The following is a 15,861-nucleotide window of genomic DNA, read 5'->3' on the forward strand; positions in this document are numbered from 1 at the left end:
TTTGATTTATATTGTAATTTTTTTTATATATGTTGTAATTTTTTTTATTTTGATTTATATGTTGTAATTTTTTTTATTGATCTATACTACTGTAAATTTTTTTTGATTATATATATATTGAACAGATTTGATTATATTGATTGTGATGTTCCATTTATATTTTGTATTCTATTTTAATTTTAGTTTATTTAATTTTTAAGTTAAAAAAAATTAATTTTTTTGGCACTTTTGGCACCGGTTAACCGGTGCCAAAAGTGGTGAATTAAATTTTTTTGGTACTTTTTGGCACCGGTTAACCGGTGCCAATTTCAAGTTTTGGCACCGGTTTGAACCGGTGCCTTTTTACACCACTTTTTGGCACCCCCCCACATTGGCACCGGTTCAAACCGGTGCCTTAGGCCGGGTTTGAACCGATGCCAAATTCATTTTTTCACGTAGTGTAAATACTACAAACCCGGAAACGCGAACCAAGAAGTAAAATTCTCTGAATAAGCCATATATAAGCGACATTACCCTGACCCTCCCCACGAAGCAAGGTAACAAGATTATATGAATCTGTAAAAATCGTTAGAGACAGGAACCCACAATCAAAAGCCCATTAAAGCCCATACAGGCATGCCTACGCCTCCGCATGTAAAGGTGAGGAACAAACCCCGTAGTTACTACCACCTCTGATCCGATCGTCCAGTGGGTCATCATTATCCATGCACCACCCCATTCCAGCTTGTTGAGAATCTTTGAACCAAGAGCCATCTATTTGGAGAGAAAGTAAAGTACACCCATGGGGAGCCAGGCCAAGCTGAGCGATGTAAAACCCAGGCGGAGAAGAGGCATCACCGTCTGCCACCGCAATATTACGGGTACTCTCTGAGTTGACAAAAATCGAATGATTATCCATGACCTCCACAAACAGAGAATCAAAAGGTCGGGACGCCGAAGAATCCCTAAAGATTCTAGAGTTACGACATAACCACAAGGTCCAAAGCGTACCGACGAAAGTACCTAGACGAGTACCAAAAGGTCCATCCTGACTGATAAAAGGTCGGATATAATCTTGGATCCAATCTAAGAGAGAAAGATCTCCATGAAATTCTGAGCGAATACCAAGGCATCCACTCCTCCAAACTGAACGCGCATTGCAGCACATTCGGAATAGGTGCTGTAAATCCTCCGGTTCCGCACGAAAGAGGTCACAAAAACATCCTGAATCGGAACTCCTCTATGATTGAGTTCCACCTTGACCGCAAGAGCACGCTGTAACAGCTTCCACAAGAACAACTTCCATTTAGATTGCAAGTGAAGAGACCACAGAACCTTCCAGAAGGAGTCAGTAACAACAGGAGTATATGCAGGAGAAAGCTGTTGTTGAAGCATAGCATAACCAGTTTTAACCAAGTACTTTCCAGAAGGGGTACCCGCCCAGTAACAAAAATCATCTTGAGTTGTATCAGGGACCTCCATTGCCAAGATAGTATAAGCATCCGCAGGGATAAAGGAATCGACAACTTTGGTAGTATCATGAAAAAACTGACAGTATGAGAGGCCAGCTGTGGCAAAGGAATTCCTGGTTTGAACTCCGGAATGCACCCATTGACCCACTTAGCTGAGCCAGCTAGAGTAGACTGGTCGTTACCAATTTTCCAGCAACAACCCTGTTTCAATAGAGTGTCCGCCTTAAGTAACCCCCGAAGGCCATAAGAATGCCGACCAGAATAAAGGGGCCGAGTACCAGGGGTGTTGGAAAGAAAGGATGTTCGAGCACCAAAAACTTTAGAGACTAGCAGCTGCGGGTTGGTAAAGAGTCGCCAAACCTGTTTCATTAACAACGCTTTATTTAAGGAGGACACGCTTTGAATGCCCAAGCCACCCAACCCGCGAGGAAGGTGCATGGTATCCTTATTAACCCAGTGCATGCCTTTATTATCCGAGTGCGCCCAGAAGAAGCGCATGAGCAAGGAAGACATTTTTTAAATACTTACTCTATTTCCTTATTTAAAAACTTTAAAATATTTAATTCATTTCTCTCAAATAATGGACCAACATAAATCATACGGAGTATTTTATAATTTCATATTTTCTTTCCTTCAATTCTCTCAAATACTTTGATTTTTACAAATTTTATTATTTTTACACTTACCCACTATCTCCATATTTTATTACTTTTTAAAATTTCTCCTAAAACTCCGCGCATGAAGAAATAGAGTAGATATTTAAAATTAGAGGGAATATATGAAACAAACAAAAACAAAAATTGTTGCAAACCTAATAGATATTGTTAAATTTTGGGAGGATAATTATTGTCATGCGGGTGAATTGACAAAATTGAAATTAAAATCTACTCAACAAATTAATATTTTATTCACTTTTTTAATTCAGTAAAAATATGATAATAGTATACCAAATTTGACCAGTATACCAAATTTGACGATTCTTTGCTTCATACTAGGCAAAACTTTGGCATGATTTTATGTAGCTGATACTAATATTGCAAATGACGCATTCAGTGAGGTCATTAGTCAAAAACATAATGACAAATTCGGATCCTATGTTTCAAACCTTCAATCAGGGTTGATAATTGAGTTAAGTAGCTTGCGAGCAACTCGAACTCGGCTCAGTCAAAACTTGGCCAAAATTTACGTGACTAATACGTGAAAGTCAACGTCGGAGTTCCGGCATTGATCACCAAGAAACTCACCCTACTACCCCCTAAAAACACAATACAGCTTAAAAGGTCATTTTTCACAACTTTTCACTTAAAAGGTTCTTTTACAATAAGTCGACCACTTTAAAAGGTTCTTTTTCACAAATTTTCTAAAAAAAATAGCTGGGGGAATAATCTTTAGTAGTAATTGGTCTTACATGTAACCAATTTTGAAGTTGTGTGGTGAATTAGTCCTCAAATATTTAACAACTCATCCTTCAATTATATTTGTATACTTAACATTAAGGAGTAATATTATAACCCAATTAAATCTATCAAATCCTACTAATAACTTGTTCTTTTGGACTTACTTTCAGTTTTGTTCAGTTTTATTTCTTTGGAACATAACCTAATAATCGTTAGTCTTGCCTACTCATACATACTTCAATTTATCTTATCTAATAGTGAATAGACAACATGCATTCAGATCTAGCCTAGTAGCCTACAAATGACAGTTGCATGCAATTGCAGGTAATAGTACAAATGATGCTTGTTCTGGGTGAGCTCTAATGATGTGAGTCTTGGGATCCATTTCAGCACCTGCACAGTCAACACAAATTAACTAATTTAGCCCGGGAGATTATTCGGGGATAACCGCTCTGATACTAAAGTTAGCAATTTGATGAGAAGAATAAGAAAGGAGATCAGAGAGTGTTTTAGAGAGAGAGAGAGAGATAAAGATCGTACCTTAATAATAAATTATGCTTGGGTATATATATGAAGATAACCAAGCTGATGTCGCCTATCGACATAGATGGCAATTTGACTTTATAGGCAGCAGGTGCTTGCGTGGTCAGAAGCAGCTCTCCACGTGGTGATGCTGAAAGCCATTATGGAGAGTAAGCCGATATAATTAATTACTGTCCTGAAAAACTAACATTATAACTTATTCTACTGGGTAAGTTCTAACGGTGTCGGCGCTATCTCGTACAATACTCCTAGTTTAGAGCAAAGTTTTGGCATGTTTTGTTAGAAATTGCCTAACTGATCACTAAGGACACTAATGTTGCAAATGACGCATTCAGTGAAGTCATTAGGCAAACATAAAGACAAACACCTATTGTTTTTTAAATAATAAAAGTATGGTACTTTCACATTCATGAGTCATAAAATTTGAAATGGTAGAAAAAGCTTGGCATTACAGATTTACAGGCCCAACTCGGCCTGCCTGAATTCGTGCCCAAAAAAAAAGCAATAAGTCTAGTACATCAATTTGAAATTTTTATCAAGTATAATATAAACACTTTGATACCGCTTTTGTGATTTGATAATGTTCCACCAATTATAGTTGGATTTCTACAAGTCCACATCTTTTATGCATTAAGTATAACCTTCATCTTGATATTGTTTTTAACCCAAATATATTCTTAGGCCTCAACCAGAAGCTTAAGTTTTCCGTTGAATTGATCTTTTAACATGGTGTCGTGACTAACGTGACACGAAGGTTCCCGCGTGAGGGGCATAGATTATAAAACATATTCATGAGCCTCAATCATCCGCTTAACTTTTGATTAAATTGGTCCTTAAATATGAATAAATGATTTTAATTTGTAACAGTCCCTATCTTAGTATTTTATTCACCAATTTTGGACGTGGTACAAAGTTAGAATTATTCAAGTAAACGTGACTTTCGCATACATTATTTTTTCAACAAAATTTGACTTAGTGATAACATTAGTGTACAAGTGGTTGAATTACTATTATTATACTAGCAAATCAAACCCAAATAAAGCAACGCTAATCAAACTTTTGGCTCATAATTGAGGCCACTTCAGTGGCAATTTCGCAGTTGAATACTCAAATAAATTTCTTTGTGCGCACTGCAAGTTTTCAACATATATACATAAAAGCAAGGCTTAAAGAACTTCAACTTTTGCCAACCACAAAAAAAAAAAAAAAAAAAAAATTGACTCAAAAATGGATAACAAAAATCCTAAAGTAGTAGTGGTGATGGTACCACTACCAGCACAAGGCCATCTCAACCAACTCCTCCACCTCTCGCATGTCATCACCACCTACGGAATCCCGGTCCATTACGCCGGCTCTGCCTCCCACAACCGTCAAGTTAAGCTCCGACTCAATGGTTGGGACTCACAAAGCTTAATAAAAATTCACTTCCATGACTTTGAACTTCCTCCTTATGATTCAACCCCTCCAAATGCCGACCTCTCGGTCCCTTTTCCCCAACACTTATTACCCCTTTTCGAGGCTTCTATGCATCTTCGACAACCCGTGTCAGATCTCTTGCAACAACTCTCGGTCAAGTATAATCGAGTTGTAGTCATTCATGACTATAGTATGGCTTATGTAGTCCAAGATGTTAAGCTCATTCCGAATGGTGAATCGTATAATTTTAACCCAATATGTGCTTTCTCCTATTTCACTTGTGTGTGGGAAGGCATACCTGAGGAAGCGAAACCCTTTCGAGTAGACCCGAATGATGTTCCAGATTGTATGCCTTCTCAAGAGGGATGCATTACAAAAGAGATGTTAGAGTTTGTGGTGAATCAATCCAAGTACTTGGGTTTTGAGTCGGGTTGGCTCTACAACTCCACGAGAGTAATTGACGGAAAATATGTTGAATTAGTTGAGAAGCTATCTTTGACAAAGGAACGTATAAAGTACTTTGCTTTAGGACCTTTAAATCCGGTTGATATCATAAGTGAAAGCGGCAAAAACAGAAATTGGTGCCTTAAATGGCTAGACAAGCAAGAGAAGGGTTCGGTTATATATGTGTCTTTTGGTTCGACAACCTCATTAACAGATGATCAGATCGAAGAGTTAGCAAACGGGTTGGAAAGATGTGGGGAGAAGTTTATTTGGGTGCTCCGAAGAGCGGATTCAAACAATGTGTTTGTAGAAGGTGATATAGTGAAAAAGCCTCAACTTCCTGCAAATTATGAAGAAAGAATAAAAGATAGAGGAATAGTAGTAAAAGATTGGGCGCCGCAACTTGAAGTATTAGCACATCCATCAACAGGTGGGTTTATGAGTCACTGTGGATGGAATTCGTGTATGGAAAGTATAAGTATGGGTGTGCCGATTCTGGCATGGCCTATGCATTCCGATCAACCAAAGAACGCGTTTTTGGTGAGTAATGTGCTAAGAACTGGTGTAATTGTGAGAGATTGGAAACATCGTAGTGAGATTTTAAAGTCGAGTACAATAGAGAATGCAGTGAAAACATTGATGGCTTCAGAGGAAGGAAAAAGGATCAAGAAAAGAGCTGCAGAATTAGGCGAAGCTGTTAGAGGATCAGTTGCCAAAGGTGGTGTTTCTAGTTTAGAAAGGGATGCTTTTATTGCTCATATCACTAGATAATGCTCAAAGAGCTAAAAAAAATGAAGTAGATTTTAATGCAAAATTTTAATATATAGTTCAATTGTCCTGTTTTAAGTGGTTTCCCCTGTATTTCCAATATTTGTTATGTTGCCTTTCGCTTATATTTGTCTTTTTTAGTGAAGAAAATCCTTTTTATTTGGTTCAGAATTTCTAATGCATTTCTCTGGTTCACTAGGACGAGTGTGATATTTGTATTCTGTTTGTATGTTTATAATTTTGGTTTCATTTTCAGTTTCTTCATCTTGTTGTATGGAGTATAAACATATCTATAATGTACCAGGAGCATATATGATACATATACCATAATATGCAGTCCAGCTAGGAGCATCAAAAATCTAGTTAATAAAAAAGTAGATTGTTATTAATTTAAATTGAAATTGACAAGATTGGGAGCAAATTAAACCAAAATTAATTTGATTTCAACTCTTAAATTGATTAATTGAGACTAGCTAAAATACATGATCAAACATAGCCTTTTTTTTTTTTTTTTTTTGACGGGAAAACACGAAACCAATTTATTCAATCATAGAGTCAAAACCAACAACATCTGACACACACGTCGGGACTTCCTCAAACATAAGCCTAAACTAAAATACACGGAATCATTCAAAATGATACTCGTATTATTATCAACTAAATGGGACCAAAAGAAGCATTCATTGTTAATGTTAGTACTACTAAATAAAATTAGGGGTGTCAATTCGAATGATCGGATCGAGCCTGATATAAGTCGGGTCAGGTCAGACCTATTTTTAAAGTTAAGTTATACTAAATTATTAGGTTTAAATCTGAATCGAATATTTTTCAGATGGATCGAGTCGGGTGTGCTTTTACACCTCTACTCCAAAATTATCATGGCTCTACAATTCTCAAAATGTAATCATACAAAAGTTGAAAATTTTAACTGGATGGATCCAAATTAAATGAACTAAAATAAAGTACACACAACAACAATTTAAGAAAGATTAATAAAAGATAAAGAGTATTATCTAGAAATATGGGCAACAAAAGTTTCCCTTTCTAAATAAGAAACACCACCTTCAACAACTGATTTTCTAACCGATTCGCCTAAATCTTTAGCCCTTTTCCTCATCTCCTTTCCTTCATCTGATACCATCAATGTTTTCACTGCATTCATTATTGCACTCGACTTTACAATCTCACCACGGCGTTCCCAATCTCTCACCATTACACCAATCCTTAGAACATTGCTCACCATAACCGCATTCTTTGGTTGATCGGAATGTATAGGCCAGGCCAGAATTGGCACGCCCATACTAATACTTTCCATACATGAATTCCAACCACAATGACTCATGAACCCGCCAACTGATGGATGACCCAAGATCTCTAGTTGCGGCGCCCAGTCTTTAATTATCATACCCCTGTCTTTAACTCTTTCTTCATAACCTTCAGAAAGTTGAGGTTGTTTCCATTTATCAGCTTCTGCAAAAACATCATTTGGATCTGCTCTTCGAACCACCCAAATAAACTTCTCTCCGCATCTTTCCAAGCCGTTTGCCAACTCTTCGATCTGATCATCAATCAATGATGTTATCGATCCAAAAGATACGTATATTACTGAACCCTTCTCTTGTTCATCTAACCATTTAAGGCATTGATGTCTATTTTTGCCGCTTTCGCCTTTAACAACAATGGGATTAAACGGCCCTAAGGCATAATGCTTTATATTATTTCCCTTTGCTGAAGATAGCTTCTCCATCAATTCGACATATCTTTCGTCAATCACTCTCGAGGTGTTGTAAAGCCACCCCGATTCGAACCCCAAACATTTCGAGAGATTAGCCATGAATGCTTGCATCTCTTTTGAATTGCATCCCTCTTGAGAAGGTGTACATTCTGGAATATCGTTTGGGTCTATCTGAAAGGGTTTTACTTCCTCGGGCATCTTTTCCCACAAACAAGCAAAATAGGTAAAAGCACATGTTGGAATAAAGCAATACGATTCACAATTCGGAATGAGCTTAATATCTTGAACAACATAAGCCATACTGTAGTCATAAATGACAACCACTCGGTTATACTTCACTGAGAGTTGTTCCATGAGTTGAAACATGGGCCGACGAAGATGCATCGTAGCCTCTAAAAGGGGTCGCAAGTGATCGGGGAACGGGTTAGGATGGTCGATGTTAGGAAGTGGTGAGTTGTAAGGAGGGAGTTCGAAGTCGTCGAAATGAACTTTTGTTAAGGTTTTTGAGTCCCACCCATTGAGCCGGAGCTTCACTTGACGATTGTGGGAGGTGGAACCGGCGTAATGGACCGGGATTCCGTAGGTGGTGATGAGGTTAGAGAGGTGAAGGAGTTGGTTGAGATGGCCTTGAGCTGGTAGTGGTACCATTACCACTACCACTTTTGAGTGTTCAAGGTTTCCACTTTGGATGTTCATTTTTTTTAAGTGGTCAAGTTTTGGTGGTTTTTGGAAGGATAGTGTTTACAACTGAAGGAATGTTTGGCGTAATGTTCACAATACTTGTGTCATTTGATGATTACTGAAGGAATTTATTTATTTATATTTATTTTATTTCAGGAGGGAAGGTACTAAAAGTAATGAACTAATAATGATCAATAAGACAACCTTTGGAAAACATGAAAATATCGTGCCAGAATATAAATTAAATTTAAATTATTGAATATTTATCGGCCAGAATGCTTGATCTAGATGTGTGTGTCTAGGACAACTTAGCTTGTCAATTGTGGACCAATCATTCGTACCGAGTATAGTTTTTACTCTCTTTGTCCCCTTGTGGTACTAAAAATAAATATTCACTTAGAGTATAATGCTTTTATTAAGTGTATATTCATATTTATTTAATTTCAGTTTAGTTTAATTCTAATTAGTTCATTTCAGTTCAGCTTCTAATTTTCCTCTCTTATAAAATATTCAGTTAAGTTCAGTTCAACTCTAATCAGATCAATTCAGTTTAGTAAATATGAACAGGCCCTAAAACTTTTATTATAAAAAAAATAACCTATCTTTTATAATAATATAATGTCTTTTATTTTACTCCCTCCGTTTTTTAAATGCATCACTTTGAAAATTGCACTATTCATATATCATGGTTGACTTAATTTTTTCACCTATAAAAAATAAATAAATGTTATTATATAATATATCATTAGATTTGTCATAATGTCTAGTTTCATAATATAATTTTGTTTCAATTTTTATTAATACACAATTAAAGATATTAATGGTCAAAGTAGTGTCTCGGCAAATGTACCGGTCAAACTGATGCATATAAAAAAACAGAGGGAGTAACATATAGTAATAACTTTTTTTTCACCTAAAACGACCATAATCGACATAGTGTCGCTAATATTAATGGTTCATAATAAATTAATGTGAACTAGATCTATTTCAAAGTTTGAACTTTCATAACCAAAAGAGCTGGTGTTTAATTTTTATTCATTCTAAATAATTAAGGATTATTTTTTTATTTAATTTATTTTTTATATCGGAGAAAGCTTGTCCTTAAAGGGGATTTATAAATTCTATCGTTAAAAAAGATTAGTGAAATTCAAAGCCCTATCTCTTTAATTCTTAAAGGATGATTCTATGGTTATTGTTTGAAAAATGACAATTATAATTTTTTAAAAAATCAAATAATCCATATTTAATGATTTTAAAATTATTTTTAAATGTTTTATAATTATTTCTTTTTTTTTACATGTAATTTAATTATTTCTTGAAAATTTTTAATTTAATTTTCTAATTTTCAATTTTTTTTGAAGCAAATTTTCAATTTTGTTAATAATTAAAATTAAATTTATAAATTACAGTCATCAATTTTAAAAACTATGGCAATCATTTTTAATTTCAAGTGACTAGTATAGAATTTTGAAGCATTGAAATGATGATAAACTGATAAGATAATTAATTAATTGAATCGGATTTTGTTCAATTCAAAAACTATCAAAAATCGCAAGGCCCTCTTGTAGAAGAAGGCTGCAGAGGACAGCGATTCAAGAGGCAAGGGTATTCATCAATTTCAATTCTCAGTCGCGATTGTAGTTCTACATAATTAGAATTGTTGTTTGTTTCAATTTTCATTGTATTTATCGTTTCTGATCTTTTTGTTAAATATATTGTATATATTAGTTAGTCAAAGGAGATAATTTCTCATAATTATCCTCGTAGTTTATAGCCTTAGATATACGTGTATAGTATAGTTGGTTTCCTAGTTTGTAGCCTAGGACTATGCTCAAGTCTTTGTATATATATTCTGTGAAAAGGAATAACAAAGCAAGGAAAAACATTCCATAAATCTTTCATGGTAAAATTAAACAGATTGGCATCGATTGTGGCGAGACTTTTAGTTCGGTTGTCAAACCAGCTACAAATCTACAATCCATACTGTTCTTAGTCTCTCTTTGTCAAAGGCATGACCTATACATCAGTTGGATGTCAAAAATGCTTTCTTACATGGTGAATTGCAGGAAACTGTCTATATGCATCAACCAGTTGGTTACAGAGATCGGGTTCATCCTAATTATGTTTGTCCCTTGCATAAAGTCACTTTATGGACTTAAGCAGGCACTCAGGGCTTGTTATAAGTGGTTTGCTGATTATGTGTTGTCTCTTGGCTTTACTAACAGCACGAGGGATAATTCTTTATTTATCTATTGGAAAGGGTCTGACATGGCTTACATTTTATTGTATGTTAATGATATCATTCTGACATCTTCTTCTAATTGATATGTCTATTTTATATAGTGTTTTATCCCCGTCCCGAAGTCGTTATTAGTAGTGTTTTTGGCTCTTTCGGGCCACTTTTATTACTAATTTGTGTGTTCTAGTGTTTTCGTAGTTTTAGTTGTATTTTACAGGAAATTGCACTCTTGGAGCATTTTCCCGGGCTTTATTGGATCGACTACGGAAGCTAGAAGGACACGACCGCTTTTGGAGCCCAAGATCGGTGAGAGCCGGTGATTAAGGGCTCGGTAATTGGGATCACGAGGCATTTGGACCAAGTATTCGAGACCCGAGAGGAAATCCGGATTGGGCCGAGAAATCTAGCCCAATCGAAGTTCAATCCTCAAAGAAGAAGGCCGGGCCCGATCGGGCAAGCATACGCCCGATCGGGCGGCTGCGCGCATAAGTGCCCTCAGGGAAGAGGCGCGCCCGATCGGGTGAGTTAGGATCGATCGGGCGCGGCACATCAGTATAGGGCGTTGTAAAAAGGCGGGCCCGATCGGGCGGCCCTTCGCCCGATCGGGCGCGTGTTTTCTTATGACCTGATTAAGTTTAGTTTTAATTCTTGTTTTAGGAGAGGTTTATATACGTTTTTTGTACGGAATAATTACTTACCTTCTTTCTTAGACTTTCTCTCTCTACTTAGTATTTTTTCTCTCTTAAATTCTCTCTAAACTCTTGTTCTTAATACTTCCTTTAATTCCAGATTTACTTTGGTACAATTTCTTCCCTTTTTAATTTCAGCTATTTTAATTGTTCTCTTGTTTATGCTTTTAATTATTTATTTGATTGGCTTAGTTATGATGATTAATGAGTAGTTCCATTCTAGGGTTTATGGGGATCCATAATTAATATGAAGGGATAGTTTGTTATTATTGATTATTGATATTGCATGATAATCTCCTATTGAATTGTTTTACTTCTTTGCAATTAGATTATGAATCGAGCAGATGTAATTTGATTGTGAATGTTTAGCAATATTGAATTGATGAATCGAGCAGATGTTGATTTAATATTAAAGGCTATTTTTAATAGGAACTTAGGTCTAGTAAATTGCGAGAGCCTGTTAGATCTATGTTGATTAATAAATTGCGAGAGCCTGTTAATCATGTTATCTATGCATTGTTAATTATTAATTACTTCGTTCTATCCCGGAATATTAATTATTGGTGAACCTGTGACCCTAGGTTTCCTTATTATTGATTCTTTTCTCCCTAAACTTATTCTTCGTAGTATAGAATTCATACTTAAAAATATTGGTTACTTAGATAATTTAGAGTATAATAATTAATTAGAATTAAAAAGATCTGTTTCCCTGTGGAGTTCGACCCTACTTCCGTATCTACCTTAGTTAGTGATTTAGGTAATTATTTTTGATTAGGGGATACGACTTTACCCTGTCAAAATTTGGCGCCGTTGCCGGGGAAACGGTTTTATTTTTATTTTCTGATTATATTTTTGTAGTCTAGATTATCCCCCCCCCTTTTGCCTCAGAGAACATTAGTTCTTTGAGGCAAATCTCATATTTGTCTTTAGTTCTTTGTTTATGCCCAGGTGTTCCAGATCAGGTGACATCCCTTTTGATCCTGAGATCGAGCGTTCTTTTCATAGGCAAAGGAGACTCTATAGACAAATTCTGGCGGGTTTTGAGGAGGACAACGATCGAAGAGATCCTCCCCCTGATTCTAGTGATACAGATATTCCTTCAGATTCAGAATCAGAGATGACGGCCCAGAAGAAAGTCAGTGACTATTCGCAACCGAAGCTCACAGATTTCCCGCACCTTACTCCTACTCCGGCTCTAGATGGAGTTCAATTTGAGATCAAGCCCCAATTTATCACTATGATAGAGAGGAAGCAGTTCAGCGGAGCTAAGGGTGAAGATCTCAATCTTCACATCGCAGATTTCTGCCAATATTGTAACACCATTAGACAAGCCGGGGTCACGCAAGACCAAATCAGGGAGATTCTTTTTCCCTTTTCATTATGTGGCAAAGCAAAATTATGGTTTAATGGTTTGAATAGAACTGCACTTGGTATTACTGAATGGGAAACTCTTGCTTTGAATTTCTATAATAAATATTATCCTGCAGAGAGAACAGCGGTGCTAAGGAGTGCTATTCAGAACTTCGCTCAAGAGGCTGACGAAACATTATATGAGGCTTGGGAGAGGTTCAAGGATCTACAGAGAGAGTGCCCCCACCACAATCTAGCACAATGGCAATTGATCCAAGCATTTTATAATGGACTTGGAAATTCTTCTAGATCAGTACTAGATTCGGCAGCTAGTGGGAGGTTTATGAATTTAAATGTGGATGATGCAGGACAGGTTATCGAAGACATGGCAATACACAATTCCCAATATGGGAATCCGAGAGGGTTTGCAAATAAAGGAAAACATAATGTCGATTCCGTATCCTTTTTTCAAGCTCAATTAACATCTATTTGTCAAAAATTAGATAATCTTACTGCTGCTCCTAACTCTGTAGCTAATGTTTATGCTGTTGCTAACCATGAAGCTTTTTGTGAAAATTGTGGAATTGTAGGTCATTGGGAGCAAGATTGTAGGAGCTCTATGGAACAAGTTAATGCCTTTCAAACTTGTAGGCAAAATAACCCCTATTCCAACTCCTACAATGCCGGTTATAAAAATCATCCTTATCTTTCATACCGGAGTACCAATGTACAAAATCCTCCACCTCCACAACAACCACAACAGCAAACACCACCACAACAAAAATATTATCATCCTAATTTCGGCCAGAAAAGCCAAGCATCACCCTCATCATCTTCCGACCCTGCCATGACAGAAATTAGAGCAATGCTTGCCAATATGCAAAAGAATATGGAGAGTAGGGATGCGCAAATTGATTCTATTCTAGCCCATAATAAAATCATGGACAATCAAATTGCACAACTTTCATCTACCCTACAATCCCGTCAGCAGGGAGCTCTACCATCACAACCTATCCATCCTACAGATCATGCTAATGCAATCACTCTAAGGAGTGGTTCACATTATGATGGACCTCCTATGCCAAAGGAAGATAGACCAGTTCCTGATCTAGATTCCTCTATACCAAACGGTAATAATCCTGCTAGCCCTGCAGGGCTGCAAATAGATACTAACCCTACTAATGTTTCTGTGCAGGGTAAATCGCAGGATAAGGGAGGAGATGCGCAGAGCCCAGTTATCAAGCTCCCATTCCCTAATCGACAATTGAAGAGTAAGCTTGATAAACAATTCGGTAAGTTTTTAGAGGTTGTGAAAAACCTGCAGGTAACAGTTCCTTTCACTGATTTAATCACTCAAGTACCTGCTTATGCTAAATTCATGAAAGACATTCTGACTAGGAAAAGGGCCTTTAATGAAGTAGAAACTGTAGCTTTCACAGAGGAGTGTAGCGCTTATTTGCAAAATAAATCCCCTCCTAAATTAAAGGATCCCGGTAGTTTTTCTATCCCTTGTCACATTGGGAATGTTTTTATTGATAAAGCTCTGTGTGATCTGGGTGCTAGTGTCAGTGTCATGCCATCATCTATCTGCGCTAAATTAAATATGGTAGAATTAAAAATTACTAATATAACTTTGCAAATGGCAGATCGTTCGGTAAAATACCGCTTAGGTATTTTAGAGGACGTACCTGTCAGAGTTGGTAAATTTTTTATTCCTGTTGATTTTGTTGTTTTAGATATGGCAGAGGACACACAAATACCCATTATATTAGGTAGGCCTTTCCTCCACACTGCAGGAGCTATTATTGATGTGAAAAATGGTAAACTAACCCTTTCTGTAGGTGACGATAATGTTACCTTTAATTTAGGGAAGGTTTTGAAAGGGCCTATGTTAGAGGAAAATTGTTGCTACATTGATATAATTGATATAATGGACGATATTTGTGATGATAGCTTGCCACAGTTCTTGCGAAGGATCCCTTAGAGGAAGTTCTCTGCGGGAATTTATCTAGCGACAATGCAAGCGTTTGGGGTAATGAGGTACAAGATATTGAAAAGGCTCTTTCCTTAGAAGAGTTAAGCCCCAAGGAGACAATGAAGGTAGTAAATTTAGTTCAGGAATCAAAACCTGCAGAGGTCAAGAAACCTGAGCTAAAACCTCTCCCTTCTCATTTAAAATATGTTTTTCTCGATGAACAGGAACTACACCCCGTGATCATCAGTACTGCACTCACTGACCTACAATCTTCCTAACTTCAAGGGATCCTCAAAACCCATAAGAAGGCTATAGGGTACAATATTGATGATCTCAAGGGTATTAGCCTTGATTTTTGCATGCACAGGATTCATCTAGAGGAAAATTACAAGCCCTGCATTCAACCCCAACGAAGATTAAATCCCAACATGCAGGAAGTAGTCAAGAAGGAGGTGATGAAATTACTTGATGCAGGTATTATCTATCCTATTTCTGACTCCAAGTGGGTAAGTCCTGTGCAGGTAGTACCGAAGAAGGGTGGGATGACTGTGATAACAAATGAAAAAAATGAATTAATTCCCACTAGAACTGTAACAGGGTGGCGTATGTGCATAGAGTATCGTAGATTAAATATCGCCACTAAAAAGGATCACTTCCCTCTTCCCTTTATAGATCAAATGCTTGAGAGGTTAGCCAATCACAAATTCTTTTGCTATTTGGACGGGTATTCGGGATTTTTCCAAATTCCGATTCACCCTCAAGATCAGGAAAAGACTACCTTTACATGCCCTTATGGCACTTTTGCATATCGTAGAATGCCCTTTGGTTTATGTAATGCACCCGCTACCTTTCAACGTTGCATGATGAGTATTTTTTCTGATTTCATAGAGTCTATCATGGAGGTCTTTATGGATGATTTTAGCGTATATGGTTCTTCATTTGATTCATGTTTAATTAATCTCGCTAAAATTTTGAAACGATGTGAAGAGTGCAACTTCGTCCTTAATTGGGAAAAATGTCACTTTATGGTGACAGAGGGAGTAGTCCTTGGCCATATTGTATCTGATAAGGGCATACAAGTAGACAAGGCTAAAATATCAGTGATTGAGCAATTACCTCCCCCAGTCAATGTTAAGGGAGTTAGAAGCTTCTTGGGTCATGCGGGGTTTTATC

General features: G+C 36.8%; 2 protein-coding genes and 1 non-coding gene across 3 annotated transcripts; 1 reads left to right on the forward strand and 2 right to left on the reverse strand.

The window, feature by feature from the left end:
* The first annotated feature begins 4,567 nt into the window (after positions 1–4,567).
* Positions 4,568–6,190, forward strand: LOC145632271 (zeatin O-glucosyltransferase-like). The gene has a single exon (XM_081684594.1). The coding sequence runs from the start codon at positions 4,619–4,621 to the stop codon at positions 6,020–6,022; it is 1,404 nt and encodes a 467-aa protein (XP_081540720.1). The 5' UTR covers positions 4,568–4,618; the 3' UTR covers positions 6,023–6,190.
* Positions 6,191–6,934: 744 nt separating this feature from the next.
* On the reverse strand, positions 6,935–8,606 carry LOC145631024 (zeatin O-glucosyltransferase-like). Its single transcript, XM_081683131.1, has one exon. The coding sequence runs from the start codon at positions 8,448–8,450 to the stop codon at positions 7,029–7,031; it is 1,422 nt and encodes a 473-aa protein (XP_081539257.1). The 5' UTR covers positions 8,451–8,606; the 3' UTR covers positions 6,935–7,028.
* A 4,255-nt stretch (positions 8,607–12,861) lies between these two features.
* Positions 12,862–12,968, reverse strand: LOC145633582 (small nucleolar RNA R71). The gene has a single exon (XR_014112892.1). It is a non-coding gene; the product is annotated as a small nucleolar RNA R71 (small nucleolar RNA).
* Between the last annotated feature and the right edge of the window lie 2,893 nt (positions 12,969–15,861).

The sequence above is a fragment of the Chenopodium album genome, chromosome 5 (genome assembly GCF_948465745.1).
Source record: "Chenopodium album chromosome 5, dcCheAlbu1.1, whole genome shotgun sequence".
NCBI classification, from domain to species: Eukaryota; Viridiplantae; Streptophyta; class Magnoliopsida; order Caryophyllales; family Amaranthaceae; genus Chenopodium; species Chenopodium album.

Coding starts and splice junctions, on each gene's coding strand:
- LOC145631024 (XM_081683131.1), bottom strand. CDS start 8,450: ATGAACATCCAAAGTGGAAACCTTGAACACTCAAAAGTGGTAGTGGTA.
- LOC145632271 (XM_081684594.1), top strand. CDS start 4,619: ATGGATAACAAAAATCCTAAAGTAGTAGTGGTGATGGTACCACTACCA.